General features: G+C 42.3%; 1 protein-coding gene across 2 annotated transcripts in view; it reads left to right on the top strand.

Moving 5' to 3' along the window:
* SPTLC3 (serine palmitoyltransferase long chain base subunit 3) overlaps nt 1-21,489 on the top strand; it is a 151,050-nt gene that overhangs the window by 88,570 nt on the left and 40,991 nt on the right. For both annotated transcript variants that reach the window (XM_038571598.1, XM_038571599.1), the window contains 2 exons: nt 5,491-5,596; nt 13,805-14,024. In XM_038571598.1, the coding sequence (XP_038427526.1) occupies nt 5,491-5,596; nt 13,805-14,024 (326 nt within the window). The remainder of the gene's footprint in view (nt 1-5,490; nt 5,597-13,804; nt 14,025-21,489) is intronic.

Genomic DNA, 21,489 nt, shown 5'->3' with positions numbered 1-21,489 from the left:
CTGCCAATCTCCCAGGTAATGCTGATTCTGCTGGGGTGGGACCACACTTAGTGAGGCTATAGGCAATCTTGTCCTCAAGGGTGTCACGAAGGGCTTCTTAAACTTGTCTTGGAGAGGAAAAGCAGTATTTTCAGCTGGGAGAGTTGCCATGGGGTCAGAGGCCTGGGCAGGCCAAGAATTTGGAGCAGCTGGTAAAAAAAAAAAAAAAAAAAAAAAAAAAGTGGAGAAGAAGAACCTAGAAGCACTTAAAGGCCAAGAGGAGACAGAAGAATGAGTGTAATGGTTTGTGGGAAAACTCTTCAGTTCTGCCTCTGAGGGCTCAGCAGTGCTATTTGAGTACAAGGTCAAACCTATAAACAGCACTGAGATGACTTTTTACGAGCCACAACTTTTCAGATCTTACGGTCTGACTTGGACTCCTGATCTGGCTTGTTCTCTTTAATAAACACAGCGATTGCCTCGATATGTTTAACAGCAACCAACAGTATTGAACTCTTGCTGTAATGAGCCTTTTACATGTACTAACTCATTTGAGCCTCATAACTACACAAGGCACCTACTAGCATCATTTCCTTTTTACAAAGAAATCGACACAGAGTACTGAGGAGACACAGAACTAGTAAGAGTCAGAGCTGACATTTACACTGAGGAGATCTGAGTCCAGTTCCCATTTTTAAGCACAAAGCATTTTTACCTCCTTCCCCAGCCCTTTCCACCACTGCCTCCCCGTGGCTGGTGAAGTGCAGGAGCCTTGCTCTCCCACGCAGCTCTCCTTGAGCGGGGCAGTTGGGTTAGACAGATGCAGCTAGGGTTCGCTCTGGTTGCCGTTGACCTGAGATGCAGGATCCCAGCACTGACTGCTGAGCCTCCCACATCATTCCTTGAATCATATCTCACCTTCCTGCACTGACCTCAAGTGCTTACAGATCCCAACTCAGTACTGTGTTTAATTCTCCCTAGAGAACTAGAGCCCTACATGCTATATCGGGCCAGAGCCTGAGGATACTCTGTTCCCATGCTTTAGGTTATTCCTGACCTTATCTCCTGTCTCTGAGGTCAGAAGCTGCTGGTATGATCCCCTTTCCAGGTACACAGGTCCTGCCCCTAGCACCTGCCTTACCCTCAACTCAGCTCAGCCCTCTGCTCCCAGTTGCCTTTGCACTGTTGCAAGGAGATCACCCTGCTTCTCTCAAACCTGCCTAAAGGCCATTCAACACCTGCCTGCATATTGACAGAGCTATTAAGAAAATCTGAACCAAAATATTTACCCAAACTGTAAAACTTAATGTACCAAATTTTCAATGCATTCGGGATTCCCTCATTGATCTCATGGGGAAGAGACTCCATAAATGTGACTTTGAGAAAAACATTTTCTTTGCTTACCAAAGTTAGCCATTATGATCATGCTTTCTCTTAAAGTCTAAAGAGGTGCATATCCTCCCATCACCATCTTAAAAGTTAGAATAATTTATTTATCATTGTTCACAGTTACTTAAGTAATATTGCTTAATATTTCACATTTTGACTCAATATGGAAGGATGAAATTGAGTGTCTCCAAAGCAACAAGAAGAATGGGGTAACAGATGGGGAGCAAGGACTTAGAGTAACAAGTAGCATTCCTTCATTATGCAACCATCTTTTCATTTAAGAGATATCTGATGGATGCCTATCATGTGCATGCAGGAAAATATTTTTGGTGCGCAGTCCATGGAATACGGAAGCAGAGGGTATATCTAAATGCACCTGGAGGTGGTTTTTGTGGAACTTTGAAGGACGAGTATGAACCATCAACCACATTGAGCACCATATGGAAAGTAGAGGCTGATATTCATCATAACCACCACAACTGGCCTTGGATCCAGAGGAGGGGGAAGCCATTGAGGGATGGGCAATAAGGGAAGCACTCATGTCTCAACAAAAGGTCAATTGCACAAGAGAAGATGAAGAGGAAAGCTGTTGCAAAAGAAAATTATTACTATATTGGAGAGCCAGAAAGAAGAGAAATATCAACTTCATATCTTCAGGAAGACCCTCTTTGAACTACACCCAACCTCCTTTCTGAAGATGATGGCTTCCATGTTTCCTTGCACCTGCTCTTCACAGTACATTATCTGCAGTTTGCCCAGATCCCAGAGGCTTGCTGATATTATCAGGGCTTTGAATTTAAGGACAGGCTCAGAAATAGGCTCTCAAAGTATATTTGTCACCTAAGCCTGATTGTAGTTTTTGGCACCTCGTTGGATCATTTCAGGTATTTAGCAATTCAGTAATCTGATTAGCCATTCCTGTGACAGACCAGGACTTGCTTTGCACGGATCACCAGAATGTGGCCTCCATGCTTTCATTTTTAATAGCTAAATGTTCATCACTCATGATGCCAGCTCACTCTTCTCAGCCCTTCACAAACCAAAGGAAATCACCTTAGTCAGCCTGATGGTGGTGAAACGTGTCTAAGGCATTGCTGATACCAAACTTGTGGCAAAATTACAAGTCCATAGTATGTAGTAAGTTTAGAATGATATTGTACAATAGTGCTGTGTATGTGCACCTTGATGGCATCAAATTTATTCTTTTATGTGAATTTCCATATCTCAGAATTTTCTTTAAAGAAGTAACAAGAAACGGGTTTGTTTGCATTTGGTTGGTTTTACAAACCTTTCATCAGAAAAAAATAAAAACCTAATCCTTCTTTCCTACTTCTTAGAGGTGTCATGAGGATTAACAGAATGCAAATATAAGTTCTTTAATAAGCAGCATTATTTAAAAATCCCTTGCAGATGTTAGCATGTGGCTTGTTGAAACAGCAGACCCTTACAAGTCCTGCAGAACATAAACCACAAACCCCTGAATCCTACAGGTCTGTTACCTATACACTGTAGCATTATAGAGCAAGACATTAAGAAACAAAGAGAAGCTTCCAGACATTAATGTGGGTCCAGAATTCCACATGAGTGAAGTCATCCCTTTCTCTGCCTAGCTTCTGTGTTTCTAAGGGATCAGTGAGTTCCTGCTCACTGGAAATAAGGTGGGAAATAAAGACTGATTGATTTTCCCTCTGCTCAAGAATCCCATTGTGTGGACACCAGGGTTTTTGTAACGTTTCACCAAACCCTATGCCCATGGAACTCTATTCAAGTGGAACAGGATGGGTTCCCTGCCATAGAAGGAACCGGGATTCCTCTCACTTCTATCTGCAAAATGCATGAGATACATCGTGGGGCCATTTAAAGGCTTGTCCTCTATCCTTCTGTCCTGCTTGTTATAAAAAGAATGGGGAGAATCTTCTATTTTCTTTAGTGGTGTTCATTTTAAGCCTAATCCCAGGCACTTTAAGCCTATAATATGTATGTGACCTATTTGATTGTATAAACAATAGAATTATCTCTGCATATCAGATTTTTCAAGTCTTAGAATATTTATTTTGAAATGACTCCTAGTTTCGTTCACTTGGATTTGTTTTTATTACTATGGCATTGGGACCACACTCATCATGTGTCATTTCTGTATAAAGAACTTATAAATTCCAATTCCCAGAAGGAAAAACACTTTTTAAACAGGAATACTTAGATTCAACATCTCTTCATTCGACTCAAAGACTAACAGGTCTGCAGTAGATTATAGAAAAAGGAGCTGTTTCCCTTAATCACAAAGGTTCCTTCAACATCTTAGGAACCCAGCCTAAAGCAAAATGTCCATTCAGGCGAAGGTTTATTATACTGGAGATTCCCAAAATAAGAAAGCTGTTTTTTTGTTTCCTTGGCTGCCATCTAGTGGGTAATAATGTCATGTCACTAAAACTCACTACATCTGTGAAGATCAAAGATGTATGCCTGTCTTTAAAACAAAACACGGGTAATTAAAGAAATATTATCGTAGACATGAAGCAGTTATCCTTTCTAATAATTTCTATTGATATCCAAAGTGTTATTCTCCTTCTTTTTCCATGGGAAGGCAACCAATTCAATGAAAACACATTGATTTGACACTAGTATCGTCCACGAGAACTAGCACTATAAAGAAACCCTTAAAATAGATCCAACTGCAGACTGGGAATGAAAAGGTAAACTTTCGGAGCTCTCCATTGAAACCAAGAATCTCAGCTAACTTGAGCCTAGACCAGTGATAACCCAACGAATAGCTGTTTCTTTGGCTCACCTGTTCTTTGGCCTATTGGCCCAAACCAATATTGATTGTACTGTTTTACATTTATCTCTGCTGGGTTTCCCCTGTGAGCATTTTTAATGGAGTCTTTAATGCCTGGAGAACATTATGTAACAGGTCAGCTGTTCAGTAGCATCTCCACCTTTTCAAATTAAAATCAGATTCTAGATCTAAAGTACTTCAGTGTCAGATTCTCAAAAAAGGACAGCTCAGGAAGTACAAAGAAATAGAGTAGAAATATAATGAGTCTAAAAAACATGCACATGAGCCTCTGCCATTTCTCTCTCTCTAGGCTTTGCAGGTTAAACACACACACACACACACACACACACACACATACATACACACACACAGAGCTGGAATGTAGACCAGTCTTTCCCAGTGGTCTCTCAACCAAAGCCCAGTCATCTACATGTGATTGCATATAAATGAAAAGTCACTATTAATTATATTTGGCATCACAAGTTAACAAGAACAATCTAGCAGACATCCATCCTTCCTTGTTCTACATGACCACGGAGCTTGGGAAGAAGGGACAACAGCTCTCGCTTAAGGCAATTGAAGATAGTCGTTCTGAATGTGGGGCATGGTACAAGACTGCATAGGTTCAAATCCTGCCTCTACTGGTTGTGATCAGGAGATTTACCAGACCTTCCTGTGCCCCAGTTTCCTGAAATATAAAATGAAGATGCCTCCTCTTCAGGGTCATGGTAAGGATTAGAAGAGTTCTTACAAAAGGTATGCTTAGAAGGATGCCCAGAATGCAGATAAGGCTCAGTAATTGCGAGCACTTACTAATGTGTCCAGATGCTTCCAAATAATTTGCCAAGGAATGCCAATTGTTCCCCTAACTTAAAGTTTGGAAGCCTCTGAAGTTGGACTATATGGAAGGTCAGGTCTCAGAGTGTACAAACTCAACTAAACTCTAACATGCTTATGCTGAAACAATTGGTGAGCCTTAGTTAATGATACCTCTCTGAGTTAATTTTAACCTGGTAACAAAGCCCATGGGATGCATTTTATCCCATGTTTCGGTCTCTGCTGAAGCAGGAGAACAGAGCCTTTTAAGGGCCTATGAAACCATGCACCTCCAGTGACGGTTTATTCTGCGTGCTATACAAACCTGATTAGTCATTTTGTCAGAATTAAACTGTACTAAAATATAAGCCTCTCTCCCCCCAGGTGTTCTCTGATTCTGATCTTTCTCTCTGAAAAAGTTCAGGTCTGAGACTGAGCCTACGAAATCTGATGCCTTTTCAAAAAGGAAAATGGGAGAGGAAAAGGAAAACCTTCTCATGACTCAGTTTCTTTTTTGCTATTATTTAAAGACATGCAAAGCCTAGAGAAGCTCCTGAGAGATGCTGTAATCTACGGCCAGCCTCGAGTCCGCAGAGCTTGGAAGAAGATTCTCATCCTAGTGGAGGGCATCTACAGGTATGGAAATAACCAGGGACATTTTAACACACTAGGTCCCCCAGCAAGCTGACAAATGAGGAAAGTCTGACCTCTCCTCGCTCAATGGAAAAATGACTTGGATATAACGTATTATGAAGAGACCTGAGCCAGAGCTACCAATGTATAGCTGTCAGGCCTTGGGTCACCTGTCTTTTCAACGTCTAAACATATGGAAGAACACCTCAGAGGCTGGATGCTTGTGAAAGCAGATGTCCTCAGAATGGTCATCACAAGGCATTGCTGACTTGCATTGATTCTTTCTGCTACTTTTGGCTGCCTCACAGTTTTGAAGACCCATGGGGGCTGGATTATTCAATATCAGAATACTTTTTGCCTGGGTTGGCTGGGTGGCTCAGTTGATTAAGCATCACTCTTGAGTTCCACTCAGGTCATGATCTCAGGGTTATGATATCAAGCCTGAGCTTAAGATTCTCTTCTCTCCCTCTCTCTCTGCCCTCCCCAGCCCCTGGCTCACATGCTCTTTCTCAAAAAAAAAAAAAAAAAAAAAAAAAGAATGCTTCTTGCCTTTATGGCATTGCTGATAGGTTCCCAGATGCTTCTAACTGGGCAGTGCACCTAGACTCCAGTTGCTTGCTGAACTTGGCCAATTGTTTGCATTAGAATACAAAAAGCCTGCACGTTTTCCACAAGGTTAAGGCTAACCTCAAAGGCAATTCTTGATCCAGAGGTGGGAGCAGCTGAACTTGGCATCTGAAGGTATGGTCAGTTTCCCACTGCTTTGAAGCCAAGCAGACAAAACACCCACCAAGTCACTGAGAGTTTTTACAAGGCACATTGTGATGGAATGGGCTTCATTCTCTGTCTGAATTGATTATCATTGCTGAAATGGAAATTGCCTCCAAGCTGTTCTGTCCAATGCCCTAGTCCTTGAGTCAAGGAAACATTACCTCAGAGGGCTGCCTCCTTAAATAAGTTCTCAAACAATCCTAATGTTCAGAGAATTAAGGGAGATGTTTCTTATAATTATAGAAAAGTGAACAATATTGAATGTAAGGGAATGAAAGCTTAACTTCCCCACAAGGAAAGGTGTGGCTTACAAAGGAGACTTAGATCAGAGGGAGCTTTTGATTTAGCCAGAGTGCACATCATTTCTGTTCCATGAATGGATAACAGAAGAAAAGTCTCCATCCCTTTTGGGAAAAATAAGTGCTTTCTCCTAAATTTAAAATAATAATAATATTATTATTTATTATTAATAATAAGCCAGGTACCATCTTGTTTTTTCCCTCAGCCTTTTCCCCAGTGCCCACTGTTCTGGGTGCTTCCAGTTCTTCCATATAGTTGCAGAGCTGGCATTTCGAATAGCCCACTTTATGCATCACTTATCAGTATCTCCTCAGGTCAGCCCCAGACAGTGTCCTATTTATGAAGTCTTTGGGATCACCCTAGAGCAGTATTCTCAACCAAGGTGATTTCTTACCCTCAACCCTCCCCTATCCTGGACACTTTGGACAATTTTTAGTTGTCACAGCTGCCATAGAGTACTACTGGCATCTAGTGGGCAGAAGCCAGTGATGCCGTTAAACATTCTGCAATGCACAGGACAGGCCCCTACAACAGAGAATCAGCCTGCTCAAAATGCCAACAGTGCTGAGGTTGAAAGACCCTGATGTGGAATATTTCAATTAATAATTCAGTTTCATTAATTATTCACTGGCCTTGAACTTGCTACTTTCAGGAAATGATCGCATATGGACTCTGGGCTGTCATAACCTCAAGCACAGGTCTTTCTCCCTGTGTGATCTGTGCCAGCTGCCAGCCTGGGAGGGGAGCCCTTATCTAAACACCTGTCATTCATGCCTGGACTCGCAGGAGCAGGGATCAGCTGAGGGACAGCAGATTGGGTGAACCAGAGTTGACAGAATCCAACTTCAAATAAACAAAGCTTGGCTCCACTAAAGGAAAGTAGTGTTTTAAGTACTTTGATCGTGGCTGAAGTTAAGTAGACCACCAGCATTTTACTGTCAACTATTCCCATCAGTTACACAGAGAAACCACTCCAGCAGCAGGGCTCATTAATGCTGGGGCCTATGTCCTACCACAAGCTCAGGAGGACAGGAGAGCCAGGTGTGGACTTCCAGCTCCAAGCCAACAAGGCACCAAACCAGCACTAGGGCTTCACGAGCAATGGTGCCTGCTCTGGTACCTAATACCATGTAACAAACCACCCAGAGCATGACGGCTTACACAGCAATGAGCTATTATTTCCCATACCACTGTGGGTTCCCTGGATCGACTGGGCAGTTCTTCTGCTCCTCATGGTGTTGGCTGTGGTCATTTAAGAGGTTGCCTTCAGATGGAAGTCGAGCTGGGATCTGGAACATCCAAAATGACCTCACTGAGTTCTAGCTGTTGACAGAAGTACCTTGTTCCGTTCTCTTCTCCGGGGTGCTTTGTCTATAGGCTCTTCTCACTCAGCAATCACGCCAGAACTTCCTTACAACATGGTGCTATGTTCTGAGAGAGTGAAAACAGGAAAAGACTGTCAGTCTTTTCAGGGCTAGGCCCAGAACCAGTATGGCATCACTTCTGCAAGCACGATGGGTCAAAGGATGGCAAAAGGCCAGCCAACCCAGACTCAAGGAGAAGGGGGAGAGAGCCCACCTCCTGATGGGAGGGTTGGCTTGTGTTTAGAGCGATGGGAAGACTTGAAGGCAGCCATCTTTGGAGGCAATCTGCCACAGTGGTTCAATCAGCTTGACATTTATTTATACAACGAAACCTCCACTCTTCATGGACTTCCCTTCACAGAGAGCTTTCTTTTACCTCATCTGCACAGAATCTTGTCTTTAAATGAAATTATGACCTAAAAAGGCTCATTTGAAGCTAGGAAGCAGGGCATTTCTTAGACAGGCTTTGGTACTTCCTGGGGCCTCATTTTCCTCATCTGTAAAATAAAGATAACCTAGACTGGAGTTCTGGACCATAGTAGATGATCTCACTTGCCGCTATCACCAAAAAATGAAATTATTTCCCACAAGATTTACCAAAGAGCCAGGGTTAGGAATGTGAAATCAACAGTTCACAAATGCACTTCTACTTTTTAGCAATGTGTTATGGACACATACCTTGTTGACATCAATCAAAGCCTCCTTTGTTTTTTCACTCCCAGATTTGTTTTTATCTATTGCTGTTGTTTGCCACCACCGGCAAAGTCTCCCCACAACAAATGCCTCACATAAGTCAATTTTTTCATAATTCATAAAAAAAGCAATCTGCCAAATCAGACAGTTTCAGGCAGGTATCAAGGTAAAAAAAAAAAAAAAAAAAAAGAAGAAGAAGCCAGATACTAAGTCTAAGAAATCCTTAAACTCCACAAAAGCAGTTATGATAATGATAATTATAGTAACAATAATAATGTCACCATCCATAAACCATCTAAGTCTCATTATTTATATAAAGGAGGACATGGAGGACCCAGGATCTGGAAGGAGGCCTGGGACCTGGGTTCAAATCCTAGTGTTGTTACCTACAGTTGGGTGCCCTTCATAGGGTTCTTTTATAAGTATTAAGTAGGATCATTGAATCTCATTCTTGGCAGAAGCCCAGCCCATAGTAAGCCCACAACCAAGAGCAGCCATCCTCATCATTAAATTCATTTTTAACTGAAGAAGTTGCTGCATGGAAAACAGTAAGCTCTCTACATTAGTGAAGCTGTTTGCTCTTTACCCAGCTGGAGGATGGGTATCAGCTCACATTTACTATGTGTCTACTCGTCACTTCACATGTATGACCTTGAGTAAACCTCTCTGGTACCTTTGAGGTTACTGTGAAGATGAAGACACTTGGGCCAGGACAGATAACTGAGAGGAAATAGAGAGAGCCAGGATTCAAACCAGGTAGCCCTGCTGGGACAGAGGCCCAGTATCAACAGAAGACTCCACTCATGTGTCCCCATCTGATGATGTAAACATAGAAAATGTAAAGTCATCCATGTGGCCTTCATCATTTACCTACCTAAAAATAGGGAGATTGAAACTTAAAATCTAAAATCTGTGAGTTCATGATTTGGGGCTTAAAAGTACAATAGTATTATTTTAGTGTTGTCATCTGCATTCTCTTTTAAGTATTATTTTAAAGTCAGACTTTTCTAGTTTTGTATCTCTGAAAAGTCTAGTTAGTTGACTCATTGTGGTTGAGAAATCTCAAAATTTTTCAAAAAATGTACTAGAGAAGGGCAGGGGTTCCCAGATAACCTGGGATATAAAGTAGCATAACTGTAACCCATAACTTTCAAAATAAAAGGTAGGAGGAACAGCCCTTCCAAAAAAATACATATGTAAACAAATGTTTAAGTCTCAGAATTCCATTCTCTCTAAGGGTATAAGCCATTCTCCTTCACAAAATAGTGTAAGTTTAAGGGTTGAGAACTTTAACCTATGGTTTAAACAAATAAAGAAAAAAGGAAAAGAAAATACTTTATTTTTAATTAGTCTTAGCTCTTTTCACCCTCTTTCCTTTGTTGGATTGTACTTGGGGCCCACCAAGGAGATTTTTCCACCATGTAAGTTGACATACCAGTAGTTTAATTCCCAATCCTGCCAATGGATAATATGCTTTATATGTGGAGGAGAAGGTGATGAAAAGGAAATTTCAAAAGAGTCTTGTCACTTAGCTAATACATTATGTAACAGAAAAGATATAAAGAAATTGTTCACCAGCTTGTTGGTTTAAGACTAATTCAAGTCCTTGCACAGAGCTTCAAATTAAGTGGTGGAATTATCTCTACCTATAGTTATATTTTAGTTGTTTTTCTTTAATTGAAGTCAAAAGAAAGCACAACTTGCCATTCAAGAAGAAAAAATAAAACACCGTCCTTGTTTTCTTTTTCATTTTTGGCACTGTATTTTCTGACAGCGATTTACAGGAACAACATAGATAACCTATTCTTGCATGCACAAATCTCATTATCCTCCTTAGGAAAAGGTTCAATTCAAATTTGGTCACGTTGAGAAAATGAAAACTTAGTGTGAGTGAATATAACTCTTTATAAAAGCTGAGTTCTCTCTAGGACTCACGTGTGCCCTGCAGTAACTCCAGAAATCAGCAGTACTGTAGAGTCATTAATCTTGGAGAAAGAAATATAAACCAGGTGGGCAGACTCCTAACATCAGCTAGACCAGCCCCAGCAAAGGATGGCTAATTAGCTGCCTTGAGTGTCTGCAAACTGTTCAGCATTAACTCTGGCTCCTGCCAAATTCAGTTCCAGAACAAAGAATGGCTATTTGTGACATGTCAAGTTTTTAGCATACTTGTGTTACCAACTTATAACATGTTAAAGATGAGAAGTAGATCCTAGAATGCTGAGGGAATATAGCCATTTATTATGTATGACACCCATATGCCTCTTTCCTAGAAGATTCAACACAGAGCATTGTGTAGGGCTCACAATTTCTCAAGTCAGGCCTCATTGCAAACATTTCTCCGAAAGCTCCTCCTAAGAAAAAGAACAACCCAATGAGTGCTCATTATGTGCCAAGACACTTTACAAACTCTATTTCTAGGCTTCCTTAGAAAGACCTTATACAGAGGGTTCCATCATCATGCTTACTTGACATAAGAGAAAACTGAAGCAGAGAACATCATGTGAGATGCCCAAGTCCTCAGCTGGTAAGTGGTGTGGCTACAGTCTAAGCTTAGTGAGATAGCTGTGCCTTCTCAGTGAAAACCATGTTAACAAGCAGTTAATCAAAGAAGTTACTGGAATTTATTCACAAACTTATATAAGAGAAGATGACTGTATTTGGTTTCCATTTCATTAAAATCTGAAAATAGCCATTCAGAATGACCTTGTGAAAAACACAAATGCAATAAGCTGGACTTCATTAAAATTAACAACTTGTGCTCTGTGGAAGGCCATGCCAAGAGAATGAGAAGACAAGCCACAGACTGGGAGAAAACATTTGCAAAAGATACATCTGATAAAGGACTGTTATATAAAATATACAAAGAACTCTTAAAACTCAACAGTAAGAAGGCAAATAACCTGATCAAAAAGACCTTAGGAGATACTCCACCAAAGAAGACATATAAATGGAAATACACATAAGAAAAGATGCTCCACATCATATGTCATCAGGAAAACGTAAATTAAAGCAATAGGATACCACTACACACCTGTTAGGAGGCTAGCATCTGGAAGACTGGCAACAGTACATGCTGGTGAGAATGCACAGCAACACAAAGGCTCATACATTGTTGGTGGGAATGCAAAATAGTGGAGCCACTTTGGAAGACAGTTTGGCAGTTTCCTACAAAACTAAACAAACATACTCTTATCATACAATCCAGCAATCATGCTCCTCAGTATTTACCCAAAGGAGTTGAAAACTTATGTCCACACAAAATCCTGCACATGGATGTTTATAGTATCTCTATTCCTAATTGCCAAAACTTGGAAGCAACCAAAATGTCCTTCAGTCAGTGAATGAATAAGTAAACTGTGGTCCAGCCAGGCAATGGAATGCTATTTAGCACTAAAAAGAAATGAACTCTCAAGCCATGAAAAGGCATGGCAGTAAAAAACGTCTGTAAGATACCATAATGATGGATACAGGTTATCATACATTTGTCCAAACTTAGTGAATGCACAACACCAAGAGGCAACACTCAGGTTAACTTAGACTTTGGGTGACAATGATGTGTCAGTGTAGGTTCATTTGTAACAAATGGACTGCTCTGGTAGAGGATGTTGATAATGGGGTAGATTATACCTATGTGGGACAGAGTATACGGGAAATCTGTAACTTCTGCTCAGCTTTGCTGTGACCTTAAGACTGCTCTACAGAATAAAGTCCTTTAAAGAAGCCAAAAGCACAAATGCTACACTTGATGGTCATCCTACTCCCTCCAAACCAGTACCCCTGGGCCTGGATAACTGAACAACCAGCCGGACTGTTTTGACTGAATCAACCTAACATTTAAGTTTATTTTTGTAATACATTAAACTTAATAAATAAACTAAATAGGAAGAAGGGAGAAGCTCAACTTTCTGTTTGCATCAATTGATTACTTCTTGAACTCAATTGAAGGGTTGCTTGAGTTGTTTGACAAGCTCCTTTGTGTGGTGAGGGTGAGAGTCTGTGTGTTTTCATAGAACTCAACTGTCAGGGCAGTCAAAACTGTGTGTGGTGTAGACCCAGCCCACAAAGTGTTCTGAGAACTGATTAAAGCCAAAACTTCTTTTCCATCCACTGAGTTCCAAAGGTGCCATGTAAATGTGAATTTTACTTATTTCTTTACTTCACATTTTTCCCTTTTCTGAAGGACCTGAAGAGGTTTTTGTAACTTACAATACCATGAAAAAATTAAACACTTAGGGCTAAAACAAAAAGGTTCATCTACGGCAGTGGTTATCAAAGTGCTGTCCCTAACCAGAAGTGGGAGCTTGGTAGAAATACAGACTGTCAGCCCATCTCAGACCTGCTAAATCAGAAACTTGGGGGCAACGAGGTGAGGGGGGAGCAGTAGTCTGTGTTTTAACAAACCATGCAGGGGATTCTGATGCTCACTCAAAAATGAGAAGATTTCCCTAAAGGAACAGAAAAAAAGGGTCAAAAAAAAAAAAAGGGTCACTACCAGATACCCTTGACTTCCAATGAGCACTGAACAAGACAGCCTAAGAACTTTCTCTTGTGCTTTCATTAATACTGTGTGTCTTAAGCAAAGTTCTGTTATGTATTTTTAGTTCTTTCCTTTGATCTTTGGCAATCCAAGCACTGAATTTAGGTCAGATAGAACTGGTCAAATAGACAGCAGCAAGCTTGAAAAGACAGATTACTGTAAAGTAATTCAATTAAAATGATCAAAATACCTAGAATCCAAAAAAGGTCAGTCTAGTTACACTAGCTGCCTTTATGAATAAACTGATCAACAGTGCGGTGAGCTAATTGTTTACGTAGTAATTAGCTATAACAACTCAAAGCACTGAAATCTGTTGAACATAAATTATTTTTTTCAAGGAAAATATTGTCAAATTAACCTTACAAGATTGAGAGGGATTGTCTGAGCCAAATAAAATATGCTGTAAGAAGAAAGGAATTGCATGTCCCTGTCACCGCTGACTGGTGTCAGGGCACGATGTCTGAGACGCGTTGGAAGGGAGACCATTACAGAGCTTCCCAGGAAAGTATACACAAATGACAAGCATTTCTCCTTATGCCCTAGCATGGAAGGTTCCATCGTGCATCTGCCCCAGATCGTGGCTCTAAAGAAGAAATACAAGGCTTACCTCTACATAGATGAAGCTCACAGTATTGGGTCCGTGGGCCCAACTGGCCGGGGTGTTGTAGAATTCTTTGGACTGGACCCTCGAGATGTCGATGTGCTTATGGGCACATTCACCAAAAGCTTTGGAGCTGCAGGAGGTTACATAGCTGGAAGGAAGGTAAGAGAGGGACTCCCTGTGTCTACTTAAAACCTGAATGCTCTGGCGACACAGTTTGTAGGGCTGCTCTGGATTCCATGAGAGTTCAGTGCAGTTCACCATACCTCAGTAAATCATGGCAGCCTAGATACAGTGGGTCCACAGCCAAGTAAGCCCAGAATAGCAAGGAACTCACCCTCAAATGGTGAAGAGGAGCATGTGATGAGCAATCCCATTATAATAAAATGACAACACAGGCAGTGTACACAGGCAAAGACTTAATACAAGAAGAGGGGTTGTTAACTCTGCAGGGTAGTATCTAAGGAGTCTTAGAATAAATATCATTCTTATAGGCAAATGATGGGGAGAGGGTATATTTCAAAAAGAGGGAATAATGTATACCAAACCACAGAAATGCTAAGGGGATGCTACAGAACTGTGAGCAGCTTGGTTTTTGTGGCATGAAAAAACATAAAGCAGATAACAGCAACAGTGGGCAAAGGTCAGATATTAATTTAATTAATTAATTAATTAATTAATTAATTAAAGGTTGGCCTTGTGCTACAAGTTCTGGGTTTTAAGAGTTTTAATCAAAATTGTAGCAATATCATGCCCTTTAAGGAGATTTTCTGTGCAAAATAATTCTCTCCCACATTTTGGATAAGCCACAGGTCAATTTTTGTCACCCTCTCATATATTTTTTAAATATTTTATTTTATTTTATTTTTTTTAAGTAATCTCTACCCCCAATGTGGGGCTCAAACTCATGAGCTGGAGATCAAGAATCGCATGTTACACCAACTGAGCCAGAAGATGCCCTTCTTATGTCCTATCTACATGACTTAGAATTCTGATCTGATGGGATCAGACTATTGAGTGTTATCCTTGTTGTTTTATGGCCAACATCTCTAGGGGGGTTTTCAATATAAACCAATAAATGTTTAAAAGAAATTTATAAAGAGGACGGAAGGGAGGGAGAAAGAGAAAATGAAAAATTCAAACCTGGATTTGAGAGATAGATAAAGAAGTCGGTTGCCTGCCCTGTATCCAAATCCTGATAGCTATCTCATGTAGGCCTACACCTGTCCCAAAGTAACTTGTGCCAGTGATGCTGGCTCCACCGAGGAGGCACACCAGGCCCCAAACCAGTGCATGCAGATGGCATCAACAGCTTATCCAAAATCCCCAATAACTTACTCATTGTGACCAGCAGGAACAAAAGTTCAGACTCCTGATAACCCAGTCAGACAAATCAGGGATTGCAGCAGAAAACAGTCTGGTCATTGAAAGCCTATGATTTAAAACAGTGAAATCTATAGCCACTTGCCCTGCCATGAGATACACAAGCGCTTAAAATGTTCAGGGTTTTCAGTGGCCTTGACCCTTCAAAAAGCATTACTTTCTTCTGAACTCAAAGCATTGTTTTCCATCCTCCCTTCACTGGCCTGTGGGAATTAGCTGGGTAATGCTAAAAACATAGGGAATGCTACAAAATTTAGCTAAATCTGGTGAAAGGTTAAATGTTCCCTTCCTCAACTGTGGAAGCGGAGGGATCAGAGGGTCTCAAATTTAGGAGGTCCCTTTTCCGGCTGCGTTGCTTTGTGAGCTTGTGGTTTTGTAATTACTTTAGCAGCAGTTCTGAGCTACAGAATTTTTAACCAAGCGTAACTCTGTTTCCTCTGCCAAGGGCACCTGAATAAACGGAAGCAAGCGGATCCTTGAAATGTTGTCAAATTTGGTAGATGTCACATTTTCCCCTTGGAGTTCCTTCCTGTGATCCTCACTTTAAACAAAGGCTCTTGACTAGCCTGGAAGTGAGGACCAGCTCACTCTGATTCTCTCTTATTCTCTATCCTCAAGCCAGTAGGACTGTTTGACAAGTGTATTTGTTCCTGTCTGTGTAACCTGTATTCCTTTGGGGTGGACAACTGGGCAGTCCTGGGAAATTGTTTACATTAATCGCAATGCAGAAAAACATATAGATCTGTTCGTTTCCTTGCTCTTTAAAATATTCATCCTCTGCATGCTTGGATCCAGAGAACTGCAACATCCCTCCCCAACCCACTCCTCCTCCCCTCTCCTCCTCCTCCCTTCTCCTCCCCTCCTCCTCCCTTCTCCTCCCCTCCTCCTCCCTTCTCCTCCCCTCCCCCTTCTCCTCCCCTCCCCCTTCCCCCTCCCCTCCCCCTTCCCCCTCCCCTCCCCCTTCCCCCTCCCCTCCCCTGCCCCCTCCTCTCCCATCTCCCTTCCCCTCCTCTCCTCTCCCCTTTCCCCTCCCTTCTTCCTCCTCCCCCCTCCTTCCCCCTCCCCTGCACTCTATCATCCCTCCCCAACAACCTCTCCTCTCCTCCCTGTCCCCCTCCCCCTTCCTCTCCCTCTCCCCTCTCACCCTCTCCCTCCCCATCCTCCTCCCCCTCCCCATCCTCCTCCTCCTCCCCATCCTCCTCCCCCTCCCCTCTCCTCCTCCCTTTCCCCTCTCCTCCCATTCCCCCTTCCCTCCCCCCTCCCCGCTCCCCTCCCCTTCCTTTCCCCCTCATCTCCCATCCCCCTTCCCCCCTCCTTCCCTCCCCTTCCCCCTCCTCTCCCATTCCCCTTCCCCCTCTCCTCGTCCTCTCTCCTTCCCCTCCCCTCCCCTCCTCTCCTCTCCCCCTCCCTTCCCCTCCTCTCCACTGCATCATACCTCCCCTCCACGCATCATCCCTCCCCAACCCCCTCCTCTCCACTCGCCTCTCCCTCTCCTCCCCTCCCCATCCCCTTCCATACTACACTGTAGTCTCCGAATTGACCACTAGATGGCAGCAAGATAGTCTTTGGCTGAGGTCCATTAGCCTATGCGGAGACTTAACTGCCCTAAAACAGCAAGATGCAAACTCTAGAAAACATAGGGCAGTTTTTAAGACGTGGAAGGTGAGCAAGAGACTGGAGGCCACTTGTGTTGTTCCCTGATGATTTCAAAATCAGTCAAATACACACCTGTCTGGAATGGTTTTGATGAGTCTGTGGCAAACCCAGATAAACTGGTTTGCTTCCCAACTGATAAGCCAAGTTAATGGAATTTTTGCATCTGCTTGTCTGTACCTTTAACTTTTTAACTTATGTTAATTTTAAATTAGGTATAGTTTCCATTTAAATCATAGCTTTTATTCCCTGAATTTTGAATTATTTTTGTGAAAAATTTTCACTTAGACTTTATTGGACAAATGCCAACAGTTTTAATTTGAAGGAAATCTTTCTACTTAGCTATTGAAATAATTAGAGTTTTTAGAATTCTATCATGTTTTTTCCTGCATATTTTGCCGTGTATACCTCAATTTGGGGGAGGTACTGCAAAATATCCAGGATTCTAGCCAATGGGCACAAAAGCAACAAAATTAACCATAAAGTTGTTAAAGAACACACACTAGGACCTTACATTTTTTTCTGAAACCCTAATAATTTCAATTTTACTGCGTTCATAGGGATCTTAGTAAATCATGAGATTTGATTACTTGAGTCAAAAACTCTATAAAAAAGATAAAACTGTCTGGCTCTCTTTTTAAATATCAATGTTAGGGTTAGTAGTAGAGGGACTATATTCCTTTTAACAGTTTCTAGGAGGCTCTAGAAGCCTTTCTGGAGCTGATCAAGATCGGGACTATGTACGTAAGTGACAAGATATGTCACAGAAGGAAAAGTGTTTAGAAACAAACAAGGGGAGAAAAACTCGATTTGGGGCAGCCCTGGTGGCGCAGCGGTTTAGCGCTGCCTGCAGCCCAGGGCGTGATCCTGGAGACCCTGGATCGAGTCCCACGTCAGGCTCCCTGCAAGGTATCTGCTTCTCCCTCTGCCTGTGTCTCTGCACCTCTCTAAATAAATAAATAAATAAATACATACATACATAATCTTTAAAAAAAGAAATGCTTCCCTATAGAAAGAAAGAAAGAAAGAAAGAAAGAAAGAAAGAAAGAAAGAAAGAGAAAGAAAGAAAAGAAAAACTTGATTTGATGCTAAGACAGTACCCCAGAGAAGAGATTTTTTTTCTTGGCCCCAGGCTGGCTGTCACAGAATGTCTGACAAATTCATCTCTACTTACTGGAATTTACTGCCCTGGCCTCGACCTTCTCTCCCCACCATAGGGAAACCGTAGGTCTCTCCAGAGCCAGCAAGATTTTGCTATTTTGTTCACTTTGAGTTTGGAGCTACTGTAAATGATCTGCGAACAACCCAACTTGGAACATTCTGTCCTTTCATGACCTTTGAGGTGAAATGTCAGATAATTACTTCTTTCCACCAATCAGAGCTCCATGCCATGAATGGCTTCTTTAAGGATGCCTGAGCTGATGGAGCTAGGTTTATGTTTATTTTTTAATTTGTGTCAGTCCAGTTGCTGAGGAGAGGTGGTCAACACTAAAGACCTTGTTTGGAGCTGGTGCGGGGGAATCCAAGTGTTTCTCAGGCATGCAGCCTTAGTCCCCTTGTATGCCTGCTGCTAACCACTGGCTTTCATAGTCTCCATGGGCTGAACTGAGACTTGCAAATGTGTGCAGCAAAGGTAGCCTTCATGATTGATAGGCTGTAGGGCTGGAATTCTGGAGGAAGGAAATCAGACAGGGCAGCCAAATTTGGGGTGAGCGTTAGCCCCAGAAGCCTGGGCGCCAGACAAAGGCAGGCCCCTTGCAGAAGCCAGCTCTGCCCTGTATGCTTGGCCGCGGCTGCATTTAACAGCCCTTTGAAGTAAATGGGGGTCATGGTATGAACACCATGATGTTTATTCTAAGAGCCTCCTCTCTGATTTCCTCAGCAAACCACCCTTGCCCTTGAACTCCAGGCCTATGGCTAGAGAAAATAATCAGGTTTTTGAACTTACAAGTGAACTTGGAGACCTCAGTATGAGGAGACCTCTAACCCACTCTGAGGGAAGACATAACCCAGACTTTCCTTGAAGGGACCAAAGCCAAATCCCAAGTCATGGTTCCTGGTGCCTAATGGGGGAATCAGAATCTGGGCATCAACACCTTCCTTGATGCTCTGCAGAAGTTACTTAAGGAGCCCCACTTTCTGAGCCACACAAGAAAATTAGCCTGGTCCACAAACTCAGACCCTCAGAGGAAGGGGACTCAGTCTAAAAGAAATAAGGTTGTGGGCAAGATACTCTTAATGTTAAAAGGGAATAATAACTGCACTAATGAGGCATTTATTCAAACTAAGAAGCAGACAACCTTGGCTTTATGAAATTCCCTAATTTGGAAAGGAAAATTAGGGGTTGGGGACCCTGAGAAGAGCCCTTGAGAAACCCAAGGAAGCTTTGTTTTGTTACTTTGTATGATCTTTGTCAGTGATGCCCCAAAACTAAGAGACTATTTCTATACTTGTTCCTAAGAATGCAGCTTAGTAGTTCCCTATATACTTCAAGGACCCTCACCTGATTCTTCCTCAGTCCCTAAAGGCCTTTGCTCTTCATTAGATCATCAGTATTTACCAGGCCCCTGCTAGGTACCCACCACTGTGGCTTTTAGAGGAGGGTATAACTCTCAAAGTAGTCTCACTCTCTTTGGAGAAATAAGAGCAATAGCCTCAAAGCATTTTGAGACTGATGCAATTCACTCTGTAATTTAGTACTGTTAACAGTTGAGTATATTAGAGATTCTCCCTTCCTCCCCCCAAAAAGGAGCAACTTGTGAACTAAGGGAAAGCACCACAGGTGAAATGGAAGTGAAGAAAGTCATCTCTGAGCTTCCCTGTCCCCTCACTGCCAAGCCAGCTCTCTAGTTGGAAAAGTATTATAGTATGGTGCTAAGGGTGGGGACTCTAGACCCAGACTCTTTGGGTCCAAATCCTAGTTATCCAATCATGTTTTGGTTGGATAATTTTCTGACCCTTTCAGTGACTCAGTAATCAACTATATAAGGGAGATAAAAATAATACCTACATCAGACTGATTGGGAAGGTTAAATAAGTTAATCCGTGGAAAGTCCTTTAAATGGAGCCTCAAGTGGCCAAGGAATATCAGCTGTCGTGTTAGCGCAAGCCCTATAATGTTTTCAGAGCCATGCCATCAGTCATGAAGTCTGGTATTCTTTTCTTTAAAATGCCTCTCATTTCCCTCCTAACATTACCACCCCAATAAGGATGGAGGAAGAGCTGGGCTGAAAACCTTTGGTTTGCTGTCCCGGTGTACCAGGGTGTAGTTGGCTAACCTTAAAACACTACCCTCTGCCAAATAAGGGGGTTGGGATAGAGACACTCCAAGGAGTTTTTGTATTTTGGTCCCCTCCTCCCAGCCCATGCTCCCAGCTCTAAGAATCTTCGATTTGACAATCTATTAATGATAACCGCCAATCTCATTTGATATTCACTTTGTACCAGACACTTTTCTAGACATATTTAATTTTCATGATGACCCTGAAGTTAGTATTAGTATTATTTCACTTTTCAGAGAAGAAAAGTAAAGCACAGAGAGGTTTAGTAACTTGCTGGTGGTCACATATCGGTTAAGTGGGAGAGCCAGGATTTAACTCAAGCAGTCTGATTCCAGAGCTTGTCCTGCAACTCTTCCCTTTATGGAGATAACCTTGCCTTTGAAACACTAGCTTCCCCCTCTACTCCCAATTGACTCCTCTATTTTGTTGATAAGATGCAATCCTCATTCCCAATTTTAGCACATGTCCCTGCCTCTCCCCTCCCCTGCATCTGTCCCAATCCATCCATCCTTCAAGGCCAGATCACCTGCTTAGAAGAGCCCTTTCCCAGCTCTGGTCCACATGAGCCCCTATCATACTGTCACCTGTGTCCTTCCCACTGTCTTCCACTTGGCTTCCCCAGGATTTCCAGGAGGCATCAACTCTCAACAAACCAAGAAAACCCTTGCTGCTGCTCTTGGAGCAGCACTGAGCATAGAACTGTGAAGAACAGCCTGGGAAATGACTGCCTCTTTCTCTTAGAGCCTCCCCCCTCTCCCATTGCCCAGAGTGAACTTTCCAAATACTGTGTGGCCTGTGCCTTAAGTCAGGCCATCATCATGCATGTACTCTTCAAACAGTGAAAACTCACCCAACTGCTTGTATGAGGATCACTAAACCAAAGAATAGGTAGAAACTTCATTTTAATGTAAATGAATAATGGCTGCCAGGGACTAGCCTTTCCATCCCCCTTCTCTTCTTAGACTCCCACATCTAGAACAGAGCCTGGAGCAAGTCCTCCCACAAACTTGCTGGAAAAATGAAAGCAGGGACAAAGGCCCCCCAGGGGTACGGAGAAAAAAGAAAAAAAGAAAGGATAGGGAAGGGGAGGGGAGAGGAGAGGATGGGAGGGAAGAAGAGGCAGAAGGGGAGGTAATGGAGGGGAAGGGAATGGGAAGGGAAGCAGACGGAGGAAGGAAATACTTAAGACTGGAGAGGAGAAAAAGATTTAAAAGGGGAATTCAAAATGAAAGAGGGAAAGAAGGAATCAGAATAGAAGAAAAGGAAGAAAAAAAAAGAAATGAAGAGTGTGAAATGAAGGACAAGAGAGA

The sequence above is a fragment of the Canis lupus genome, chromosome 24 (assembly GCF_011100685.1).
Source record: "Canis lupus familiaris isolate Mischka breed German Shepherd chromosome 24, alternate assembly UU_Cfam_GSD_1.0, whole genome shotgun sequence".
In the NCBI taxonomy this organism is placed as follows: domain Eukaryota; kingdom Metazoa; phylum Chordata; class Mammalia; order Carnivora; family Canidae; genus Canis; species Canis lupus.
Note: the sequence above shows the minus strand (reverse complement) of the source record. Positions and strands in the feature narration are given on the sequence as shown.